The sequence below is a fragment of the Grampus griseus genome, assembly GCF_964374135.1.
Source record: "Grampus griseus genome assembly, chromosome: 1".
NCBI classification, from domain to species: Eukaryota; Metazoa; Chordata; class Mammalia; order Artiodactyla; family Delphinidae; genus Grampus; species Grampus griseus.
The window spans coordinates 151410954-151434126 of NC_139017.1; the positions used below are offsets into that span (position 1 = coordinate 151410954).

At 53.2% G+C, this 23173-nt stretch overlaps 1 protein-coding gene across 1 annotated transcript; it reads left to right on the top strand.

Moving 5' to 3' along the window:
* Positions 1–616: 616 nt before the first annotated feature.
* NT5C1A (5'-nucleotidase, cytosolic IA) lies at positions 617–22404 on the top strand. The gene is made up of 6 exons (XM_082654733.1): positions 617–816; positions 7743–7910; positions 8377–8506; positions 10083–10205; positions 12433–12617; positions 14321–22404. Exons 1-6 carry the CDS (start codon positions 691–693, stop codon positions 14684–14686), a joined length of 1098 nt encoding a protein of 365 aa, XP_082510859.1. The 5' UTR covers positions 617–690; the 3' UTR covers positions 14687–22404.
* Positions 22405–23173: the final 769 nt, after the last annotated feature.

Here is a 23173-nt window from a genome sequence, read left to right on the forward strand (position 1 = left end):
CTTCAAGGGCCCCTCCGCCTTGGTGGGGAAGAGCTTCCCAGTTGGGCCCTCCGCTGTGCCCCCAGCTAGGAGCAGGCTCCTGCTCGTGGATGGAGCTGTCCATCCACCACCTCCTCCCCCTCTGCGGAATGGACTAGGGTTTGAGGGACGAGGACGCCGCTCAGGGTCCCACTGTCCTGGCATCAGAGGGGAAAGACGGGGGCTAGCTTTGTTTTGTGGGGGCGGCTAGCTTTGCATTTTTTCCTTTGTGGATCACCACCCCGGGGGAAAAAGTCGGCAGGTCTCCCCTTCTCTCGGTGCCGAATAGCTCATCGAAGAACACTATCCCCGCAATCCCGAACCCGCAGCAGCCCGCAGGCCCGGCTTAGGCCCCCTCCTCCTGCGAGCCCGAGGGTCCAACCGCCCCCACCCCCCATTTCGGGCGTGGGGCGGTCGGGGAAGGAGAGCGCAGCTGTCCTGAAATACACATCCACCAGCAACAGCAGCAACGCACCGGCTGCCGACAGGGCGAGCTGAGCACCCCAGCGGCCCCCCCCACCCCATCCCGCCCTCCGGCCGGCCCGCACGCGCACTCTCCACCGCTGCCCGCCCCCTTCTCACGCCTGGGACGCGCCTCCCTCCCGCAGCCCAGCCCCGCCGGCTCCGCTCTCCGCAGCCGCCTGCTCCGGCTGGGCCAGATCAGAGCCGAGCATGGAGCCTGGGGAGCCCCGGGAGCCCCGCGAGCCCGCGCCGGGGGCAGGGACCGCCGCGGCCCCGCGCTGGGAGGAAGCCAAGACTTTCCACGACAACCTCGCGCCCAAGAAGAAACCCAAATCGGTAAAAGCAGGGCATGGGTATGAGGGAGGGCAGGGGGCGGGTCACCGGAGGGGGGGTCGTCAGCCCTCTGGAGAGGGACCCGTGGTGCCCCTCCGAGAAGGGACGCAGTTCCTCGGCACCAGAATGCGCCAGGCCGTTGGCACGGGCTCGGGTTTATTTTTGGAGCTCTGCTCTGGTGTTTTTCTTATCCCGGGTCTCGTGTTCCACGCCAGGATCCCCCTCCGTCATTCTGTCATCAGGGCCCAGCTCCAGGCCGCGGCCCAGCCCCTCCCCTTGCGGGCAGCCTGGGGCGAGCGGACAGCATTTGTTGGCAAAGCCGGTCAGCGGCGCCTGCGGAAGCGCCCCGGGCTCAGGTAACCCGACTCTGAAAACCCGGCTCCTTGCTGTGCGCTCCGGTTTCTGCCATCTGGGCACCGGGCTCCGGACCCGAACCTCTGCGTTTGGGGTCTGAGTCAAGGTCCTGCGCCTTGGGCTCGGGGTGCCGGGTTCCCCGCGTCTTAAGAGGAGGGAGCTGCCCTGGAATCTGCTCTCTGCGTTTAGGGGCTCTGCGTCCCTGCTTCTGGGATCCCGACGCTGGACTCTGCTCCCCAGCTCCGGGCTCTGCTCGCCTCACAGGGGAGCCTTCGCTGGCATCGACATCTCTGCGACCTCAGTGGTCGTCTCATCCCTTGGGGATTCACACAGAGGAGGGAGCTCGTCTCCCCATTGGACAGATTCATGATGCCCTGGTTGGTCCCTGGGCCTTGCTCACTCCAGCCTCCCAGATCTCAGAGCTTGGGAAGGGGATAGAGGATCGAAGCTGGCTCAGAGCATCCTCCAAAGAGCTCCAGCCTGAGACCCTTCCCATAAGGCCCACCCTGTCAACAGTCATTCCCCCAGAGCACCTCCAGGCCTGCCCAGCAGTGCGGATTGAGAGTAAATTAGACTGAGTCCCTGCCTCAGGAGCTCACAGAGACCCTGGACATGGTGAGTGCTCAGGTGAAAGACCCTAGCAGTGGGAGCATAGGGGCGGGAGTGACTGCCAACTCAGGAAGTCTTTTAGAGGTGGCATTTGAGCTGATTTTAAAGCCTGAGTAGGTGGACTTTCCCAGGCAGAGAGGGAAACAGGCTGGGCAAAAAGCATGACTGATGTCTTTGAAACTGAGAGGATGCAGGATCTGAAGGAGAAGAGTTGAAGTGATGCCAGAGACCCACAGAGGGCCTTGAATGCCACATTAAGGAGTCTGAACCTTATTCAGTGGGGTTAGGGGTCTTAAAACTAGGTTCCATGAAGCCCCATGTTTCAGGAGGTCTACCCACATGTGAAGCCAATTCATTTTCTTTCTTCCTCAAACTATGTTTTACACAAGTAAAAATAGGTGATAAAACTCAACTTACTCAAATGTGTTGTTGGACATCTTAGCACCTTGGAGACTGCCGACATATTAACTTATGCTACATACAGGTTGATTACCGTTTTAGCAAACCTCAGAATAAAGCATTTCCTGTGATCGGTTTTAATAGAAGAGTATCTTGAGATTGCTGACAATCGTTGCTGAGTCTCCTGAGGGTTGTAGTTTAAAACAGAACAAAACAAAAAAAGCCTTTTACCTGGGGCTTCCCTGGTGGCGCAGTGGTTAAGAATCCGCCTGCCAATGCAGTGCACATGGGTTCGAGCCCTGGCCCAGGAAGGTCCCACATGCCACGGAGCAACTAAGCCCGTGCGCAGCAACTACTGAGCCTGTGCTCTAGAGCCCGCATGCCACAGCTACTGAGCCCACATGCTGCAACTACTGAAGCCTGTGCACCTAGAGCCCATGCTCCACAACAAGAGAAGCCACTGCAATGAGAAGCCCGTGCACTGCAACTAAGAGTAACCCCTGCTCGCCGCCACTAGAGAAAGCCCGCGTGCAGCAATGAAGACCCAATGCAGCCAAAAATAAATAAATAAGATAAATTAAAAAAAAAAAAAAACAAACCTTAAAAAAAAAAGGCTTTTACCGTTTGCAACCACTTATTGGTGTGAATCAGGGCTTTCTCAATGCTGTGCAAAAACCGACAAACTGAAACAGAAACAAACTGACTAGATGATGAAGCTTAAATCCACACTGGTCTCCTGTATTCATTGGTTGACGTGATAATAAATATAGCGTGAATATGTAATACATTTGAATTTATGGTATAAATTTATACCAATAAAATATGGTACTATATGCTTTACATATTGGGGCTCCTTGCAAGAGTTCGTTTGCATAAAATGTCAACCTACTTTTAAAAAAAGTATGAAAACCATTATGCAGCTATGGCAGGACTTTTCAGCAAGGAATTAACTCGGTCCATTTTCATTTTAGAAAGGTCACTCTGAGGCTGTGTTGGTGGATGGATTGGAGAGGGTGTGTCTGGTAGCAGGCAGATCAGTGAGGAGGCTGGTCCCTGCCTGGGGAGGAAGCTGTGGGATGGAAAGGAGGGGATGGACATTGGGAACTAGGGTGGTGCGTGGAGCACACCAATCTGTTTCCTCCCCAATCACCAAGGAACCCGGGAGCTCAGGCCCAGTCGTCAGTTATGACCTCTCGGTCAGCCCCTGGCCCTCACTGTTCTCTGGGAGGCAAGGAGACTGGTGGCTTCTTGGTCCCTACTCCTTCCTGCAGAAACCCCTCCCCCCTACAAGCTATTCTGGGGGCTTTGGGCCTCCTGGGCCCCATCAGGGCCTGGCCTAGGCTTATTCTCATCCCCAGGAGCCTGAGTGAAATATTTAACCCGCAAAGGCCTGTAGGAGGCCCTCACCTCATGAGGTCAGAGGACTTCCTCAGTCCAAACCTGTTTTGTTCCTCTCTCCTCCGGCAGCCTTTCTCACTCTAAGTCCTTCTAGAAACAACAGCTTTTGGCTATGTTCCTATCTTGGGCCCAACAGGCAAAATCACTTTGGCCTCAGTGAGAGCTCCTCAGGCAGGCTGGGTGGGGCTGGACTGCCCTCCTTTATCCCTCCATTCCTGTCCCCCAAGCAGGAGTAATCAGCTGGACCCCCCAATCCCCCCCCACTCCAGTGAAAGACAGGGAGAGCTGGCAGCACCTTGGCTCCCTGGAGCCCAGTTCCCAGGCTGAGTTCCTGGTCTGGGGTAGGGGGTCTCTCTGACCCAAGCTTCAGTCTGGCATCTGGACTTCTTTCTGATTTCTGGAGGAACTGTCTCTAGATGCACCTGACATCACGGGACGGGGTGGCCTCCCTCTGCAGCGAGGTCCAAGGGGGTGTCTTAGTGCTTGGCTTCTCCCCAGCTCCAACCAGCCCCTTTCACTTGTTCCTTCAGCTCCGCCTGGAGCCCAGACAGGCTGCTTCTTTCTCCCAGCTGGCATTCCATATTTCCCACAGCAGCTCATGCCCACTAGGCCCTTAGACTTCTCCTCACTTGTACAGAGTCAGAGCAGGCTGAGCAGGGAAGCAGGGTCCTTGCCCTGGGGCCCTCCATTCTGGGAGTAAAGAGAGCCCTGCCCTGAGAAACCTCGCTCTGAGGGCATGGTGCCCCTCACCAATTCTCCCAGATCTGAAAAGGGAGGGCTGGGGTGTGAGGAGAGTCCCAGGGAAGTGCCTGAAGTAGCAGGGGTTGGGGTCTTCTGCGAGTGATTGAGGAGGGGCATACGGGGGTAGGGTGCTGCTGTGTGGACAGAGGCCAGGCTGGAGGCCAGAGACTTGGGATCTTATCCTGGCTCTTCCTTGACTTTGCTGGGTGACCAAGAGTAATACTCTGCCCCTCTCTGGGCCTATTTCCCCATCTGTAAAAGAAGAAAGTGGAGACTCCTGGGACCAAGGCAGCTGGGATATTTTTTTTGCAGTGGCCAGAGGTGGGATGGGATGGGGTCTGGGCCGGTCAGCCGGAGGAGACCCAGAACATAGCAGTTTGGCAGGGACTGTGGGACAGAAAGTGACGAGCGAGACCTTGGCTGGCTGCCTGAGCTGGAGCCTCCGGCTTGGGAACCTGCCTGAACAAGCTGGAGGGTAGCTGGCTCCCTGTCCTTGAAGGGGTGTTGGGCCTGGCCCTGGGGCAGTAAGCCCAGGGGGCGAGGCAGTCTCTGCCCTTGCCCTGAAGGCCAACAGGCTTCCTGGGTTTATGAGAGCGGGCCTCCCCACGCCCCCAACCATACCCTTCCCATCCCTGGCCATCCGTCTATCACCCCTTTTCTTTCATTTTTACTTTCCTTCCCTGAAGGCTCACGGTGGCTGAGGGGTTTGGGAGGTACCCAGCCCAAGAACACACAGACACTTGGGGGTGGTTGGCAGCTGGGAGAGTTACTGGGCTGAGCCCCAGAGGACAGGCACCTGTCCTGCCAATGCCTTATACTCACCCTGCTGGGCCCACACACTGTCTTGGTTGGGATAAAAGTCAAATGCAAACTGAGGTCCACCTCCTGAGTTTGGGGACTCTGGTCTTCTCTTCCTACCTTGAGGTTCTAAAGCTTCATTAGCCACTAGCCATTCATGGCCACTTAAATTTAAATTGATTAAACTTAAAATTCAATACAATTAAAGGTTCAGTTCCTCTGTCTCACTGACCATATTTCAAGTGGCTCCCTAGCCACATGCAGCCACACGGAGAGCACTGGACGTTTCCATTATCACAGAAAGGTCGATTGGACAGTGCTCTTCTAAAGCATGCACAGATCTCTGCCTTGGGGATAGATCATAAGCTCCACGTGGGCAGGGATCACAACTGTGTGATCCCCGCCATGTCCCCAGCACAGTGCCTGTCACATGGTCATCACTCAGTGTTGTCAGCTGATTGGGACCCAGGCTTGACTCCAGAGAGGAGAAATGGGGTTGAGTGCGTGACCTGCGGGCTGTAAGGAACAGGCCAGCATGCAAGGTCCATTTATGAGTCTTGCCCCCAACTTGAGTCCCTGTTTCCTCATCTGTAAAGTGGGAATCATAGTCCCAGGATCGCTCAAGTCACAGAGATGTGGTGGGACTCTCTGGGTGTCTGTGAGTCCCTTGGGGACCCCAGAGATTATGAAGGGTCCAGCTGCTGCCTGTGGTGGCATTCCTCTCTCCCCATTCTGCTGGAGGTGCCAAAGGAGTTCTGAGGCCCTCCCGGGCCCCTGAAAGAAGGCCTTCTGCAATCTAGCACCTGTCTACTCTTCTGGGCTCAACTACACTCTGCTCCCATGCACAGAGCTCTGTTCACCTTTGTGAAGGCACGGCGTGTGTGCACACCTCCTCATGCCTTCCTTCGCCCCACTCCTCCTTCAAGGCTTTGCTGAAACGCCTCCTGTCCTATGACAACTTGCTCTGAACGCTTGTCATCGAGACTTTGCTTTCACCTGGTTCGAGCACTCATTTCAGTCCCCTTTGCTTCTCTGTTTACCTGTCTTTCTCCCCTACCAGCCTGTGACTCTGAGGGCAGGAGCCAAATCCCTACCAGTATCATTCTCAGGCAGAGCCCAGGTGCTTGGCACAAAGAACTAGTAAATGTTTGTCAAATTTGCATCAACCGAAACAATATTCTCTGAGCATTTACTATATTTCAAGCAATTTGAACAGAGAAGGGCACTGCACTGGAGTTTCTAGTTCATGTTAAATTTGTCATGGCAAATACTGTCTCCCATTAAACTATATTGCTTAAAAGTTCAGAGACATTAAATATTTACTGAGCACCTACTCTGTGCTAAGCACAGTTCTGAGCACTACAGATACAATATATGAGCAGGATAGTTCTGGTTCCTGTTCCCTGAGAACTTAAGCATGGTTCCTGCTTCTAGAGCTCTGTCTAGAAATAGAAATAGTTAAATAAGTAATTATAATTTAGTGTTTAATTTTACCACAAAGGAAATCCTTAGGAGAGGTAGCAAGCGCATGACTAGGGGTAAGGGAAGGCTTCCTAGAGGTGACTTGTAGTTTGAGACCTGAAGGCTGGATGGAAGTTAGCTGGAAGGGCAGTCAGGGGAAGAGCACATGAGGCAGAGGAAACATCATGTACGAAGGCTCAGAGAAGGTAGGGGGGAGGCGTGCTTAGACCTGAGAAAGTCAGATTGAGCAAAACGGGGTAATGGGAAGGTGACAGTGGAGACAGAGGTAGGGTCTGTCATGAAGGGCTTCCTACTCCATACTCAAGGCTGCCGATCCAAGTGTGAGAAGAGTGGGTAACTGAAGGGGGAGGCGGGGCATGATCAGATCTGAATTTGGGAACAATCCCCTGACAACACTATGGACCACGTATTGGAGGGAATGAGAGATGGTGATGGGCCGGACCATGGTAGGGAAGACAGAAAGAAGTGGATGGATTCTGGTAGAGTTGGCAGGTTTTGGTGACTGATTGATGGAGGGAAGGGGGTGAAGGAAGAGGGAAGACTTGCGGTTGACTTCCGGGCTTCTGGTCTAGGTGATGAGTAGTTGGTGGTGCCAAGTGTTGAGATGAGGAAAGCGGGGAGGGGACCAGGTTTGGGGGTGGAGAGAATGCTGGGAATTCAGCCTTGGGCATGATGAGTTTGAGTGTCTATTAGTCAACTGGGGCAGTTAGATATATGAGTCTGGAGCTCAGGAGAAAGATTTGGGCTGGAGATAGAAGTTCTTATATAATTGTCATGTTTCTGGGCACCGCTTCTTTCTAAGGGCATGTAGCTCCCATTTTATAATGGAAACCATCTGGAGACCATCTTGAGCATCTGTCATACTTTGACTACATACACTGTATTCATTTTTCTGTCGAGTCCAGATGGCTGGCTAGATCGCAAACTCCCTGAGGGCATGTGCCTCCCATCTGATCGTCCTCCTCCGTGGGGAGCCATCAACTCCCTCAGCCCCCAGTTGGGTCCTGCACAGAGGGGGTCCTGATCTAGGTCTGCCCCTGCCCAAGGCTGAGCTCCTTAGGGCAGAGCTGGACCTGTGTCTTCTCCCTGTCCCTGAGACCTGCCTCAAGAGAATCTGAGAGTCAGCCCCTTCTCCTGCGCCCCTGCAGCCCAAGCCTCAGAATGCAGTCACCATTGCTGTGTCTTCCCGAGCCCTGTTCCGCATGGACGAGGAGCAACGGATCTACACGGAGCAGGGTGTGGAGGAGTACGTGCGTTACCAGCTGGAACACGAGAACGAGCCCTTCAGCCCTGGGCCGGCCTTCCCCTTCGTGAAGGTGAGGGGCAGTTCCACCACTGGCCATACGGTGCCTTCGTGGGCGTTAGAGAAAAGCACTCCCATGGGTGTATGAGTAAGGAAAAGGGGTCCCCTCTGGGCAGATGCCACCGCACAGGAGCATAGCTTGGCAAGTGGACAGCCATTGTGGGAAGAAGAGGCCACCCCATCCTCTGGACTAATGCAACCCCACTCCAGGTAACCAGCTTAGTGCATGGAACCTGAGCTGGATTTCGACCCCCACTCACCCTTTTAGTGAGGCACCCCTGGGCAATAATCAACGCGCACAGTGGCAGAGACTAGGAGGAGATAGCCCGCGTCCACTGGCCTCACCCCGAGCCTGGCCCCGGACCTCCCCTCTCCTCCCCGTGTTGGATCCCAACTCACCCCCCCTCTCCAACCCTGGCTACCAACTCCAGGCATCAGTCCCTGGGGGTCTGAGCCCGAGGGTCCACTCTCCCATCCAGGCTCTGGAGGCTGTGAACAGGCGGCTGCGGGAGCTGTACCCTGAGAGCGAGGACGTCTTCGACATCGTCCTCGTGACCAACAACCACGCTCAAGTGGGCGTCCGTCTCATCAACAGCATCAACCACTATGGTGAGCATGAGGGCTTTGGCCATGACACGACCCCTACCGGACACCCGGGGTTGGGGTCACACCTCTGCAGGGTGCAGGTAAACCCACTGGAACCTCGAGCTCAGAGGGGTGTTGGTAAACAGGCCCTTTTGTGTAGCCTGCTTGTGTAGCATTGCCGTATTCAGGGTGTAAATAGTCCCACCGTGGCTGATGTCAAGCTACCAACAGTTGAACAATCTAACTGGCTCCAAAAGTCCCTGGATGCTTAACGTTCGGCTCTTGCAAGCTGGTACAGGCTGGCTCCAGCACATCGCTGCACAGGCCCCACTCCCTATGTGATTGGGCAGGGCACTTGCTGCCCCTGTGCCTCAGCTTCTCTCTCTGCAAGGGGGCTGACAGGCCTTAAAGTCTGCTGGCAGAGGCAGGTGCAGTCATCAGAGTGAAGGGACTTTGTGTCTTAGTCCAAACTCTTGTTTGAAAGTAATAGACCCTCCAGAGCCAGACCTTTCAGCTGAAGAAAATGGTGTGTTTTTTTTTGGCTGTGCCGCATGGCATGCGGGATCTTAGTTCCCTGACCAGGGATTGAACCTGTGCCCCCTATGTGGAAGCGTGGAGTCTTAACCACTAGACTGCCAGGGAATTCCCGAAAATGATTTCTTATTAGGTTACAGGTGTGCCTCTTGGAACCACAGGGAAGGAAGTGAAATTGGGCCCACAAAGGCCTGAATCCCAGTACTGGCAATCTCTCCAGGGCTTTTTTTTCTCTCTGGACCACATGAGCCCTTATTTCTGCTTCTCTCAGCAAATCTGTTCCTTTTTTTTTTTCTTCTTTTTTTTCTGTCTCTTTTTCTCTTTCTGCAAACTAGGTTTCTCTGCTTTTCATGAATATGGCCCAAACCGACAAGTTTACAAGTCCTTGTTCCTTGTTTTCAGCAACCAAGAGAGGCCAGCTGGCATTTTTAAATCCTAATTTCAAATTGTTAGGAGCAGGGGTGATGTTCAAAATATTTAACCACCTTGTGACATAAGTACCGAGGAATCAGGACAGACACCACCTATGGTACTGGGGCAGAGTCCTGAAGGACCCCTGCTGTGCCCTTCCACTGTGGACACTCCTGTGTGAGGGGCTGGGGTAGTGATGGGGTAACTCAGTGGGCTCAGAGCAGCAGCCATTTATCAGCAAGCAAAGTTTTACAACCTGCACAGACATAGGTACTAGGTGACTCTCAGCCCAGGCTGGGAGGGAATCTAACTGGCCCAGCTTGAGTCAGGTGCCTACCCCTATCCAGTCAGCTATGACCAGGTGGGACCACGAGCCACGAGGCTGGGACCTACTTTTGTAGTACTGTGATCCCCTGAAAGGGGATATTACTGTGAGCCAGGCAGCTCCTCCAGAGATGTGATCATCCCCATTTCATGGTCGAAGAATGGAGGATCTCAGAGAGGGGGAACGCTGGCCTAAAATCACTCAGAGAATCACTCTGCTGCCCCACCACCACTCAGAGCCAAGGTGGCGTCCATTGAACACGGAGGGACCACTCTGAGGCCCTGAGGGTTGACCCAGGCATCACCTGGGTACTCTCTACCTCCTCTCCAGACCTGACCATTGAGAGGTTCTGCATGACAGGCGGGAACAGCCCCATCTGCTACCTCAAGGCCTATCACACCAATCTCTATTTGTCGGCTGATGCAGAAAAAGTGCAGGAAGCCATCGATGAAGGTGAGTCAAACTGGGGAAGGAGAGTGTGGGGAGTCTGCCTAAGGGGTCTCAGAGATGGGAAGCCTTGTCCTAAAGCTCTGAGCAGGCTCTAAGGGTTGCCATGGTAACTGGAAGGGGAGGACCGTCCTTAATTCCTATGACCAGTCCTGTAAACTCTGAGAACAAGGCCTCACCTATTTCACTTATTGCCCATCTATTCCACTGTCCCACCTCCTGCCCTACCATGTTAAGGATGCCTTTACTCATCAGCATCACCCAGCTTTCCGTTTCCATGGAAACCCTCTTTACAGCCCAGAAAGCTACTCCCTTCCAAGAATCTTCCAGGTCAGTAGGAGTTCTAATTCCTGTGTGACCATGGGCAGCCTCTGTCCTTCTCTGGGCCAGTGAGGAGGGAAATCAGTACCTAGTCCAGCCTGAGCAGTAGAGTCTGGGAAATGGCCAGCATCCCAGCAGCCGGGCCGGCCAGTGCTGAGGTGAGGTTAGAGACACAGCTGCAAGCGCGTGTGTCTTTCAAGGGGCAGTTTTGGGGATGGTATCCATAGTCTCCTGACAAGGTGTGTTTCCCTATTGTTCACGGAAGAAGACAGGCTCGCAGGGGAGGAAGAACTGCCCCACTGCCCGAGAGGGCTCCTCAGGCTGAAAGCTACTGTTACTTATTTATTTTGACATTTCATTGGAGTATAGTTGATTTACAATGTTGTGTTAGTTTCAAGTGTACAGGAAAGTGATGCAGTTATACATATATATATTCATTCTTTTTCAGATTCTTTTCTCATATAGGTTATCACAGAATCTTGAGTAGAGTTCCCTGTGCTATACAGTAGGTCCTTGTTGGTTATCTATCTTATATATAGTAGCGTGTGTATATTATCCCAAGCTCCGGATTTATCCTTCCCCCCAGTGTTTCCCCTTTGGCAACCATAAGTTTGTTTATCAACCAACGATATGTTTACTTTCCTCTTCCTCTTTCATGCTGTCTCCTGCCTGGAAGCCTGGCCTCTCTCCCGCTGATGCCTCACTCCCCTGAGATGCTTGGGGTTCCAAGAGACTTTCTTTAACCAGGAAGCGGAAGCCATTTCCCTAGACAGATGTCACTCCCTCTGGTTGGGGTCTTGGCATTGGTCCGTATGTGTGCCTCTATATGTCTATAATTTAAGCCCAGGCTAGGGAGCAGGGGATGGTCAGGAGGCAGGCCTTCCCCAGGTCCAGTGGTTCTGGTTCATCTTGGTTCCAGCACTGGCAAAGCTGAGAAGGTTCCTGGCCTGATGTCCAGGGCCTGGGCCTACTTATACATCCTCAGGCTAGTGAAGTTGTGGTGAGGCTGGCATTGCTCTTTCCTCCCAAAGCTCTGCCTCTGTCCAGGCCTGCGACCCTAGATTCCCAAAGAGCAGGGCTGACATGGCCTTTGGAGAGGTGAAGAATCGGGGATGGGCTGAGCCCACTGCCTGGGTCTCCAGCCTCCTGGTACCGCTCTTTGCTGTCCAGTGAGTTCTAGTTGGAGCCAGGGTTCCCAACAGGCATACTGGGCCGTCTGGAGAAGCCGAGTCTGTGTCACTGTGGTGGCAGACTGAGGGGGTGCCCACACCCACCTCACCACAGACTGCAGCCTAGAATCTCAGCCCCAGACAGAGCTGAGCACCCTTAATTTTATCTTGGTCCAGAGAGGGTGAGGGACTTGCCAGAATCAACAGCAAGAGAGTAACTGAGGCCCAGCCAGGGTCGGGGCTCCTTCCCAGCCCCCCTGTAGACCTACATCAGGGGCCTGTGAGGAGCTCCAGGAAGGACAGTGGTGGCCTGGGGGACTCGCCCTTCCATCCAGGACTGATGTTTGTCTGGTGCATACCAGCATGAACTTACTAGATATTAAAGTATTGAAATTCCCCCATGCCGATTGATAAATAGCTCCTGCCCTGAGTCCTCTGAGTGTCCCCTGTTCCCTGGGACACCTCCCGGACCTTCCCTCAAAGCAGCAACTAAAAGGGAAACCCTGGCATGGTCTGGGGCCTTCAGAGTCCTGCTCAGAGCAAAAGCCACTATCCATTCTTACTGGCCCCTTTGGAAATATTCCGAATATTAGCCCTCGTTAGCCGGCCCCTGAGTCCTAGGTGAGGCTAGCAGGGCAAGGATAGCCTGAGATAGCCCTCTCCTGGCCCCCAGGCAGCTGAGGCAGGTGTCAGGGCCCTATTACCTAGACGAAGGCAGACAATGCTTCCCTTTCTCTGCCCAGGGATCGCAGCCGCCACCATCTTCAGCCCCAGCAGGGATGTGGCTGTCTCCCAGAGTCAGCTGCGGGTGGCCTTCGATGGGGATGCTGTGCTCTTCTCAGATGAGTCGGAACGCATCGTGAAGGCCCACGGGCTGGACAGGTTCTTCGAGCATGAGAAGGTCCACGAGAACAAACCTTTGGCCCAGGTGCTCCACACACTCCCCAGAACCCTTGGGTGGAGCAAGGAAGCTCCCCAGAACCTGTCCTTGGCTGGAACCTCCAGCCCAGAACCAAACCCCAAGCTCAGCCCAGAATCCAGCCAGGTCCCCTCCCTAGGCCTCCGGCCTGCCTCCCTCTCACCTGACCCCTGGGTCCCCTCAGCGAGCTTCTACCTCTTCTTTGAGCTCCCATCTCTCTCACTGCATTCCCATCCCCGCTTTGAAGCCCACATTCTCTCTCTAAGCCCCTCTCTGAAGCCCCTACGTCTTCTTTGCAGCTCCGTTATGAGGTCTCCATCCCCATCGCTTCTCGGCCTTTTGGCTAAAATCAAGTGTAGGTCTCTATCCCCTTCCTGAAACCCCCATCCTCCCTCTAAGCTCCCAGCTCCTCTCTGAAGACTCCATCCTCTTTCTGAGGTCTCCATCCCACCTCTAAAGTCCCCATCCCGCTCTGAAGGCCTCATGCTCTCTCTCTGAAGCTGCCATCCTCTCTCTGGAACGCCTGTCCCTCTGAGAGATTCCCCCACTCCTCTGAGAGGGATCCCATCCTCCCAAGAAGTCCCTGCTTCCCTCACTGAAGGAAAGGAAGAGTTGGGCTGGTGCCCTTCATTGGGGCAAGGAGATCCAGCTAGTGTGGGGTCTGGGCAGCCCATCTGCTTTGGGCCACACCAGCCCTTCACACCTCCTGCCAGCCATCCCTTGGCCAGGGGCTCAGAGACCCTTACTCACCCTTAAACTGCTCAGAGTGTCACTGAGAGCAGAATACGCCCTAGAGCTGGTGGAATTCCTTGGGGTTGGAGCTACTGGCATTCTCCAGCCCTCCAGGGAGCTCCTATCTGTGCTTTTAACAAAAATCTGGGTGCTCAAAAACCCCAAATCCTCTCTCTCCAAGAGCTCAGCAGGCTTCAGCTCTGACTCCAGAGTAATCGTTTCGTTTTCTCTCTTGTTGGTTCCCTCTGAAATCCTTGGCAATCCAGAGTGGGACGGTTTTTCCACTAAGTGGTAGGCAGAGCCCCAGGAGACCACTGCTTGCCCCAGGTCACCCAGCAAGTGAGGGGTCTCCAAGATTAGAAACCCACCTTTCCCGATTTCCAGCGGCGTTACAGTTTTCTTCTTCATCATCCTCTGGTTCTTTATTCACACCTCCTCATGAAGCTTCATTGCTCCAGGCACTGTAAAGAGTAAATCCTTTCTCTGACCCTACAGAGCTGGAGCACGACACCCTGAGCCACTCACCTGCCCCAGGGGCAGGGTTGATATCGGGCAGTGACACATGGGTCTGTCTGTCGCAGCTAAAGTCCATTCTGATTGAGGGGTGCCCATGCCATAGTTACTAAATACTCTTAATATCCTCCCTGCTGCTGAGCACGAAGGCCACGCTTAACGGAGTTGCTGGACAGACACCCATGTACCTGGTGGGTTGCTATAGAAACAACCCTGGTATGGTTTTTCTGACGCAGACATCCCCAGTCACAGCAGTATGGACACCTAGACTGCCATAGGGACCCACAGTCCAATTGATGCATGCAGTGGCCCGAGCAGGCATAGCGGAACTGAGAGATTTAGAGATCCTGAGAAGCTTTCCCACCCCGAACAGCAAGATCCTAGTGTTATAGGTAGGAGCCCAGCAGTGGAAGGGGCAAATGTTTGGGAGATGGGTGAGCTCACAGTGTTCCTTTGCCTTCTCATAGGGCCCCTTAAAGGGTTTTCTGGAGGCTCTGGGTAGGCTGCAGAAGAAGTTCTACTCCAAGGGCCTGCGGCTGGAGTGTCCAATCCGCACCTACTTGGTGACGGCACGCAGTGCAGCCAGTTCTGGAGCCCGGGCTCTCAAGACCCTGCGCAGCTGGGGCCTGGAGACAGATGAGGCCCTGTTCCTTGCGGGAGCGCCCAAGGGCCCCCTCCTGGAGAAGATCCGCCCACATATCTTCTTTGATGACCAGATGTTCCACGTGGCTGGGGCTCAGGAGATGGGCACAGTGGCCGCTCACGTGCCTTACGGTGTGGCGCAGACACCCCGGCGGACCACACCCACGAAGCAAACCACATCTGCACCGTAGCTGAACCACCAGCTTTGCTGACCCACGTTGCTCCAGGCATGGCTCCATGTCGTACACGTCGCCCAATGGACACTTCTAGTTCCTCACCTCTCTGCCCTTCTGCATGTCCGCCCTCATCCCTGTGAGTGAGGTACTTGTAGGAAATTAGGCAGACTGGTCCGGCATTCTCACCAGCTCCCCTTTTGGGCAAACACTGTGCCATGATCCTGGCTCAGAAAGTAAGACTGTGCAGAAAAGCTGGGTTTCAGGGGGAAGTTGATGGGACTAAAGGTGAGAGGGTCAGAGCAGCAGGATGCCTCAAGAGGAGCTTATAAAACTAGCTCAGTGTAGTACAAAGAACACTGCTTTGAGAGAGATGGGATCTGGCTTCTCAACTTTGTCCTGGCATTGTGCACGACTTTAAGTTTGAGGTGACTTTAAGGATGAGGTGACTTCCCCCTGCGGTGCACTGGTGAACTCTCCGTCCTTGCAGGAGCCCCTGCAGCCCCTTTGTCACCACTGCCAGGGGAGAACTCTCACTGCGTGTTGAGTCAGCTTCCCCACCTTTTAGGGGGTTTTCAAACTCTCCTTTAGCTAAAGAAGCTTGGTTTTATAAGATTGCCCTCTTTGAAGGAAGGATTCTGAGCCAGGGCTTCTCCTGATACATATGGTACCTTTGTACAAATTATAGAAGGAGGCTGTCTCTAGAATGAATTGTGAAAAGACAGCCCTTCCTCTGGGCTGACCTAGACCACGCTGGGGCACACAGCTTGGTTAGCAGGATATAGGCTGGATTTTGGCCCCTACCGGCTCCTCAGCCCAGAGGCCGTTGTCAAATGGGCAAGGCACACAGTCATCCACAGCAACCTTCCCTATAATTTTACACGTTTGGAAACCACTGGATGAGATGACCTGTCTACTTCCTGTGATGCCTTAATCTGAGTCATCAAGGGTCAGCTGCCAGGTGCAGGGTGTGTGGAAGGAGGGAGGGAGTGAATTTAACCTGCATGCAGACCCTCATCCGTCCAACAGGGGGCACTGCAGGCCCTCCCTGGGAAGGCGCTTTACTAGGCCTGCTCAGTGCTTCCTTCGCTTTTGCTTTTTAGCCAAAGTTAATTTGTTGCTGCCTATCAACCCCCTCACCTCAACCCTTACTCCCTCAATGACTGTGTCCTACTCTGCTTGCCAAGCAGCCCTGCTGGGGGGGAGCGGTGGAGAATTGGTGTTTAGTGTTGTGAGCTCAAATGCAAGGGGAGAAACCTTAGGGGCTGAAGTGGGAGGTGGTCCAGGCTGAGCCCAAGCGAAGGCCTGCCTGGAGTGATATAGGAAATGTGGGGAGGTCAGGTCTGATGCAGTGACTGGTTAGAGAGGAAGGAGTTGCAGTGTGCATTAGCAAGATTCTCCAGCTGTGGGATTGTGATTGGAGGTAACGAGCTCTTCGTCACTAGGATGCTGTCAAAGGGACTTCAGGATGAGGTGACCTCCCCCTGCGGTGCACTGGTGAACTCTCCATCCTTGCAGGAGCCCCTGCAGCCTCTTTGTCACCACTGCCAGGGAAGAACTCTCACTGCTTGATGAGTCAGCCTCCTCCTTTGCTGACCAGCTTGGCTTTCTCCGGAGAGAGGGTGGGACCTCCAAAGGCTGGTCCCTCAGGAAGACCCAGAAGGGGTGAGGAGACGTCAGTGGTGGGGACTGATTGCCCAGCTTCCCGGGCGAATCCCAGCTGTGAGCAAGCACTTTATGAAGAAAGCCAAAGGTGTCATTGGAGGTGTGTGCAGGGGAGCTGGAACACTTCTGGGGGCAGGAAAAGGGGTGACAGGCCACATGAGGCCTGACCTTTATCCTTTTGAGGACTCAGCCCAGGGTCTGAATGGGCACAGGTTCTGGGCAGTGGAGGGCAGGATCGTAACGTCAGAAAGATAACGCAGGAGGGAGAACAAAGTCAGAAGACTGAGGTGGTTCTGGAAATGAGCAACAGTTTGGGTGAGAAGAGAGTCCTGGGCTGGGCTTGTCCTGTCAGTGCTGGAGCGGCTGAGAGGCTGGCCATGGGGAGGAAGGGCAAGGCTGTGCTGGGTGTCTGGGCACCGCCAGGGGACGGGCAGGTGACGAGGATGTCCTTGCACAGGGTCATGCCATCCACAGCCAGGATCCTTCTGGCCAACAGAGGAGGCCTCAGGGCAGAGGGTCTGGTTTGGAGCTCTTTCCTCTGCCGAAGCTCCCAGCCCAGCCAGAGATACTGTGAGACCTAAGGACAGCCTCCAGCAAACCGAAAGGAAGTGAGAGAAGGAACTCAATCCCAGTCAGTCTTGACCTTGGCCGAACCACACAAAGGCCTGCTTCTCCTTCCTCTGGGGTCAGAATCACCCCTTGGGAGAGCCTCCAGGGCTCACAGAGCCAGCTGGTAGCCATGAGAAGCCTGCAAGGCTGGGCACAGCCGAGGCTCACTTCATGACACTAGGCTGTGTGACCAGGGTGGACACACGCGCTGCGAGGGCAGCACCGATGTCACCTAATTAAGATGCACCGAGGGATGCTGAGACCAAGAGGTCCTGCCCCCAGGGCCTCACCATAAACACACCTGATTCTTCCAGGTCTCTCAGGAAGCAGGAAAACGTGATGTGGGAAGCAGCAAGATAAGGCACCGTAAAAGCTGTGTATTTCACTGGAGCACTGTTAATAGACTTGGACAGCCCTCAGCGATGAGAGACACTAGGGTCCAAATTCTATTATTGAAACCATAAAAGAGCATTTCAGGCCTGGAAGAAAGCTTTCAGTGTCTGGAATAAAAGGCCAGAAGTCCTGGGGGCAGGCTTAGACAGCTGCCAGACACACCTGCTGATTGTTTCAAGGGATGAGGAGATGTCCTGGGGAGAACATCGCTTATTGTATCAGCAAGCAAATTAAAAAGCCGCGCGGGCACCAAAGCCCCAGGCCCAGCCATGGACTGCAGCACTGGGCCCGGGGAGCCACAGCTCCTGACATGCAGAACCCCTGGAGCCCAAAGCACGGCACCCCAACAGCGCCTGCAGAGCACATCCCAGGAAATTCTTGCCAGCCAAGTCCCAGACCCAGTGGAAACTGCCACTTAGCAAAACAGAAGCCCTGTTACTATGCACTGAGATTGCCAAGGTCACTGCAAAATAGCCCTCTCTGCTTTCTGAGAGCTCAATCAGAATGATGGGGATGTAGCAGAAGAAGTTGAAACCAGCAAGAAGTGTAAATCCAAGCTGGATCCAGCATTATAATGATACTCAACTGGTGTGCACCAGTCCAGCTAAAGTGGCGATTAAAATATTGAAATGCCTCCATAACGGTTGCAAATAGCGCTGGCCTGAGCCCCTGACTTCCCCCTCCCCATGGCCTCAGCTGCCCTGGCCCCTTCGTCTTCTCACGATCCAGCAAAAAGGGGCTCTGGGAGTCTGTGCCAGCATGATGGCCAGTGTCCACTCTGTTTGGGGGTCCCCTGGCCATGCTGGCTTAGAGAGATTAAGTAAGTTGCCCAAAGTCACACAGCTGGTAAGTGGCAGTGGGAGGACTCAAGCTCATGTCTGTCTGATGCTGGGACTCAGGCCCTTAACTCTTTTGCCATACGGCCCATAGGTGCATAGACGTAGCAAGAGAAGCTTCATAGCAATGGCGTTCCCTTGACAGTCTGTTAACGTGTTGACCCCCTGCATGTTAATATACTATGATAGATCGAGAGGGTACATCTTTGTTGTAGCTTTCTAAATAGCTCGGAGGAATTTAAACTAGGGCCAAACATTTGCAGATATTCTAAAGCACCTCCAGACAACCCCAAGTTCTGTAGAACCCAGTTCTTATTGGGTTAATGCTGGGTTTGGCAAGCAAAGCTCCTTGGCCAAATATAGCCCACCACGTTTTTGCAAAGAAACTTTTACTGGAATACAGTCATGCCCATTTGTTTACATCTGTCTTCAGCTTTCAAACTATAGCAATGGAGTCGAATTGTTTCAACAGAGACCAAGGAGCTGGAAATATTGGGTCAGCCAGAAAGTTCACTTCCATCCTACGAAAAAACCGAACGAACTTTATGGCCGACCCAATATTTCTCTGGCTGTTTGCAGAAAGAGTTTGCTGACCCCTGGGTTAATGCAAACATCCCTGGCCCGCTCCTCAGTGGGACAGTCCAGCTTACATCCACCTAAGCATTCGGAGGTAGAGGCTGGCTTGTTTGCAGAGGGGGCAGCACAAGACATCTCTGTGCCCATCTGCAGGCATCGTCAGGGATGGCAGGCACTAACTGAGAGCCTTGATGCTAAACCCAGCAGACCCTTGGCATCGGAGGATTGAAGATTTCAAAGTTTGACTATTTTCAAGTGACCCGTGGCCTGTTGTAATTTGGAATGTTTGATGCACACATTTGATTTTAGTGTGCTCTCCCAAGCTGCTGGGTGAGGGGCAGGGAGCAGGACCCCTGGCTAGGGCTGAGCCCAGCTGGCTGGCCTCTGCTCAGCACGGCTATGTAGTTCTCAGCTCATCATTGCCTTTGAGGGGCCTCTTGAGAAGTAATAAGTGTTGGTAGATGGATGGGCCTTAGGTAAATATTAATTTTGGGTAAAGTGAAGTGCCCCATGTTGACTTAAGGACCCAGATCTAACAAGTCATCTATATGCTCTCTGTGGAAGCAAGAACAAGCTCTTCAAGAAGATGGTCCCAGCGAGGACTTCAGCTGGCTCAGAAGTTACTGATCAAGTGAGAGAGAGAAAACTCCAGTGAAAGTTGGAATGACAGTTTTCTTGTGGTATTAGGGAGTGAGCAACAAACACGCATACCCTTATGATGGAATTGTGAATCCGGAGAAATCTGCCGATGTAGGGAATGGCAAGTGTAGAAGTGGTCCTACCCACCCCATGGTTGCTGGCACTGTTCCATCTTCTACGCTAAGCCCAGACTTGACCTCAGAATCCTTCTCAATCCAGCATTCCAGGCAGCTACTACCAGTGGGTTGGAGTTGGCATGAAAGATGAAAAACCTATGTTGCCATCCCTATTGGTGTTGGATATTGCTTTCCTGGGGGCGTGCAAGGCCCTGAATGTTCATTCCGCAATGTTGTGCTGCAACTCTGAGGATGCCAGAGTCTCACCCCGCTCAGGCAGAACACAAAAAGGAGGAAGAATGGCATCCTGTGTTGGTGGCTTCCTTAGAGGAGGTTGCCTGAGAAGCAGTGTCCCAGGTTTCATGATCTTCAAGCAAAGTACAAATACCCCTCCTACCAGTAGGTGGCACTGCAGGCCAACACTCCACTGCTGGGCATAGTTAATGGTTTTCTTCCCTGGTTACTTTTCTCTCCTTCCATGCTACTTGGTGCCATGCTGGACTCCCGCAAGTAGCTTAGCCAAAAAGGACTTTAGGTGCTGCTAAGCATAACTGTGTGATGAGCTGACAGCTCTTACCAATAACCACTGTGACTGCATGTATGGACACACTCATATGAGTGTGTGCAACAGCATTAAAACTGCATGTATGCATGCTTTTGTGGGTGTATGTAATGGGGCAGATATCCCTGCTGAAGACTGAGTGTGTGTGTGTGTACAGGTTGGTTATCTCTGTTAACTAAGGGTCCTGGGCCCCACATACTGATGGCCAGCCCTGCTTCCTGGGACAAGTTCTAGCTCTCCCTATCATCTCATGGGCATTTGCACATATGCAGTGTGGGGCTCTCTGAGGCCCTTATCTATCTCTCCAGCTTCTAGCCTCTGGCCAACAAGGTCTTGGCTCCTAACCCTCTGCCTCCCCCCCCTCCCTTATCCCTGCAGCCTTGGGGACAAAGTGGTAGAATCAGTTTTGGCTGCACCTGCCTCACCATCTACATTTATTTCTTCCCTCCCCTTGACAGTCCTGAGTCCAACATGTACAGTTGGGCAGACTGTGCACTGAACAAAGGCAGATGGAGCCATTCACACCATGAGTGGTACCTCCTAGGCATCTATAAAAGCTGCCAACTGTACCCAGCTGCCTTGGTCATCTCATGGCCATGGCTAGGAAAGCTGCCTTCTTCCCTGCCCTCCTGGCCCAGCCCAGCCTAGGCTGGGATTCCTTCCTCTGCTTGGGTGTTCTAGGCTGGCCCAGAAGTGACTTACCCTTGGCCTTGATCAGGAAGTATCTCCCTGATGGGCCATCCCCAAGAGGCCTTTGGGTTCAATTTATGAAAATGAAATACGGCTGGCAACTTTTCAGTTACTGTAAGACAAACCAAAACTCTGCAGATGGGGTCGCTGATTCCCACACTCCTGGCCTGCAGATGAGTACGCCTTCACGGGCCAACTGCTAAGGTGGCTCTGCTACGGAATTAGGGTAGAAGCCTCAAGTCTAGATTTATAGCTGCACCAGCTAGAAAATCGTGAGGTTGCCATAGACTGGACACCTGTGCCAGGTCACAAACTCTGATGCCTCCAAGGGCTGGGCGGGAAACATCAATGAGCAAAGAGGATTAGGCAAGGACTGTAGCAAAATGCGGAACACATATGCTGTAGCCTGACACGGTTGCTGCCGTGTGGGAATGTGGCCTGCTGGTGCCGGATATTCCTCCCCATTTTCCAAGAGGAGCTAGAAATCTGGACTTTTAAATGTTGGCAACTGAATTGTGAATTTAGAAAACACTGTGCATGCCAGAGAAACCACATCTTACAGGCCAGATCCGGCCTTTGAATTTCCAGTGTGCACCCTCTGACCCAGGCCCAGCGAATGGGGTTTTTCAGAACTGAGTAATTGAGTCTGAGAATATTACACTCAGACTCACAGAGCTTTGGATCTTTAAGAAAACTTAAAGATAACCTAGTTCATTCCTTGTGTGTTTTAAACTGTGTACGTACAAACTTTTTATTAACAGCACACATATCCTTAAGTTCTAGTTTCTACCTAAAAGCATCTCTGTTCCCCCAATTTAACACAAGATTTAAAATGAAGTCTCGATACGGTAGGCTTGTATCTACCTGTCAGAAGCCCTATTTTATTTATTTATTTATTTATTTTTTTTGCGGTACTCGGGCCTCTCACTGCTGTGGCCTCTCCCGTTGCGGAGCACAGCCTCCGGACGTGCAGGCTCAGCAGCCATGGCTCACGGGCCCAGCCGCTCCGCGGCACGTGGGATCTTCCCGGACCAGGGCACGAACCCGCGTCCCCTGCATCGGCAGGCGGACTCTCAACCACTGCGCCACCAGGGAAGCCCCAGAAGCCCTATTTTTTACCATTTCGTTTATGATAGGTCTACTTCTGTCTTTTGCAAACATGGGCTGCCCTGGTCTTCCTTATAACCTAACTTCTCTGGGTTGCTTTCCATGGTAAACCTATAAGTGCCTCCTTAAACAGTTGGGGCCTGTGTTTCTTCATCTGTGGGAGTTCCCTTGCCTGGGGGTGAGACTGCTCACACTCTTCCCAGCTGGGTCCCTCCGTGGTCTGCCCTCAACCTCCAAAGGCCCCAGCTCAGTCTGGCTCTGCGGCATTTGCCAACTCACACGATACAGGGTGCTACGTGCTGGTCAGTGTGGATCCCTCTCACTACTTGTGCTCGTCCCATACCTAATGTTACGACCTGGCCTTCTGCTTCTCAAAAGCCATTCAAATAAATAGAAGACTTTTTCAAATAAACTTAGGTTGCCTTCTTGTCCCCCCTCACAATTGTATTCACAAACTGGCTTAGGGTCCCTTTAAGAAATGCCAGTGGGAAGAGCGGATATATGTATATGTATAACTGATTCACTTTGCTGTACACCTGAAACTAACACTACATTGTAAATCAACTATACTCCAATAAAAAAATTTTTAAAAAAGAAATGCCACTGGGGATGCAAGGAGTGAGCAGGCCTGGGATTGGTTCCATCCGTGGGTGCCAGTGTCTCTCCGTAGACCCTCCCCACCCACACGAAGACCACCCTGAGGTGAGATTCTGTGATGGACAGCAGCCTGAGCCCATCAGAAGGCAAGCTTCCTCCAGCAGTGCTCTTGGCGTGGACTCAACGTTCCCATCTGGAACTACCAAGGCGGAGGGGCAGGGGGATGCAGTGGGAGGAAGAAGAGGTGCTGAGAAAGCATGTGAGCTGGAGGAAGCAGGGGCTGACTCAGACTCCAGCCTCAGCCCTCACATCGTCCTTCCTCCTGCACCTCAGCCCCCTCCACAGCAAACCCAACCTAGGGCCGATACCTCTCTTCCATCCTGTCCATCACCCTCATTTCTCCCACGCTTCCCTTCACCTCCATCCGCTGAGGCCCCGTCAAGGCTCATCTCACACACAACTTCCTCAACTAGGATCCCTCAAAACTCTATGTATCATGAGGGACGGATCACTTCCTCCCTTGAACAATATTGAGGTCTGCGGTTCTTTCTCCCATAGCCCAACAGAGTATTAGTTATGGGAGCCAGACCAAGTGGCTGTGAATCAACCTGCCTATAACTGAATGATTGAATTCGGAGCTGATAGGACTGGGCCAGCTGTTTGCAGCCAATGTCGTTTCTGAACTGGTTGTAAAGTATTTTGAATATCTCTCTAA

What these genes read in the sequence shown, in the direction of transcription:
- NT5C1A (XM_082654733.1), top strand. Translation starts at nt 691, where the DNA reads ATGGAGCCTGGGGAGCCCCGGGAGCCCCGCGAGCCCGCGCCGGGGGCA. An exon ending in CAACAGCATCAACCACTATG is followed by an intron (nt 8,507 to 10,082) that starts GTGAGCATGAGG and finishes CCTCCTCTCCAG; the next exon opens with ACCTGACCATTGAGAGGTTC. An exon ending in AGAACAAACCTTTGGCCCAG is followed by an intron (nt 12,618 to 14,320) that starts GTGCTCCACACA and finishes GCCTTCTCATAG; the next exon opens with GGCCCCTTAAAGGGTTTTCT.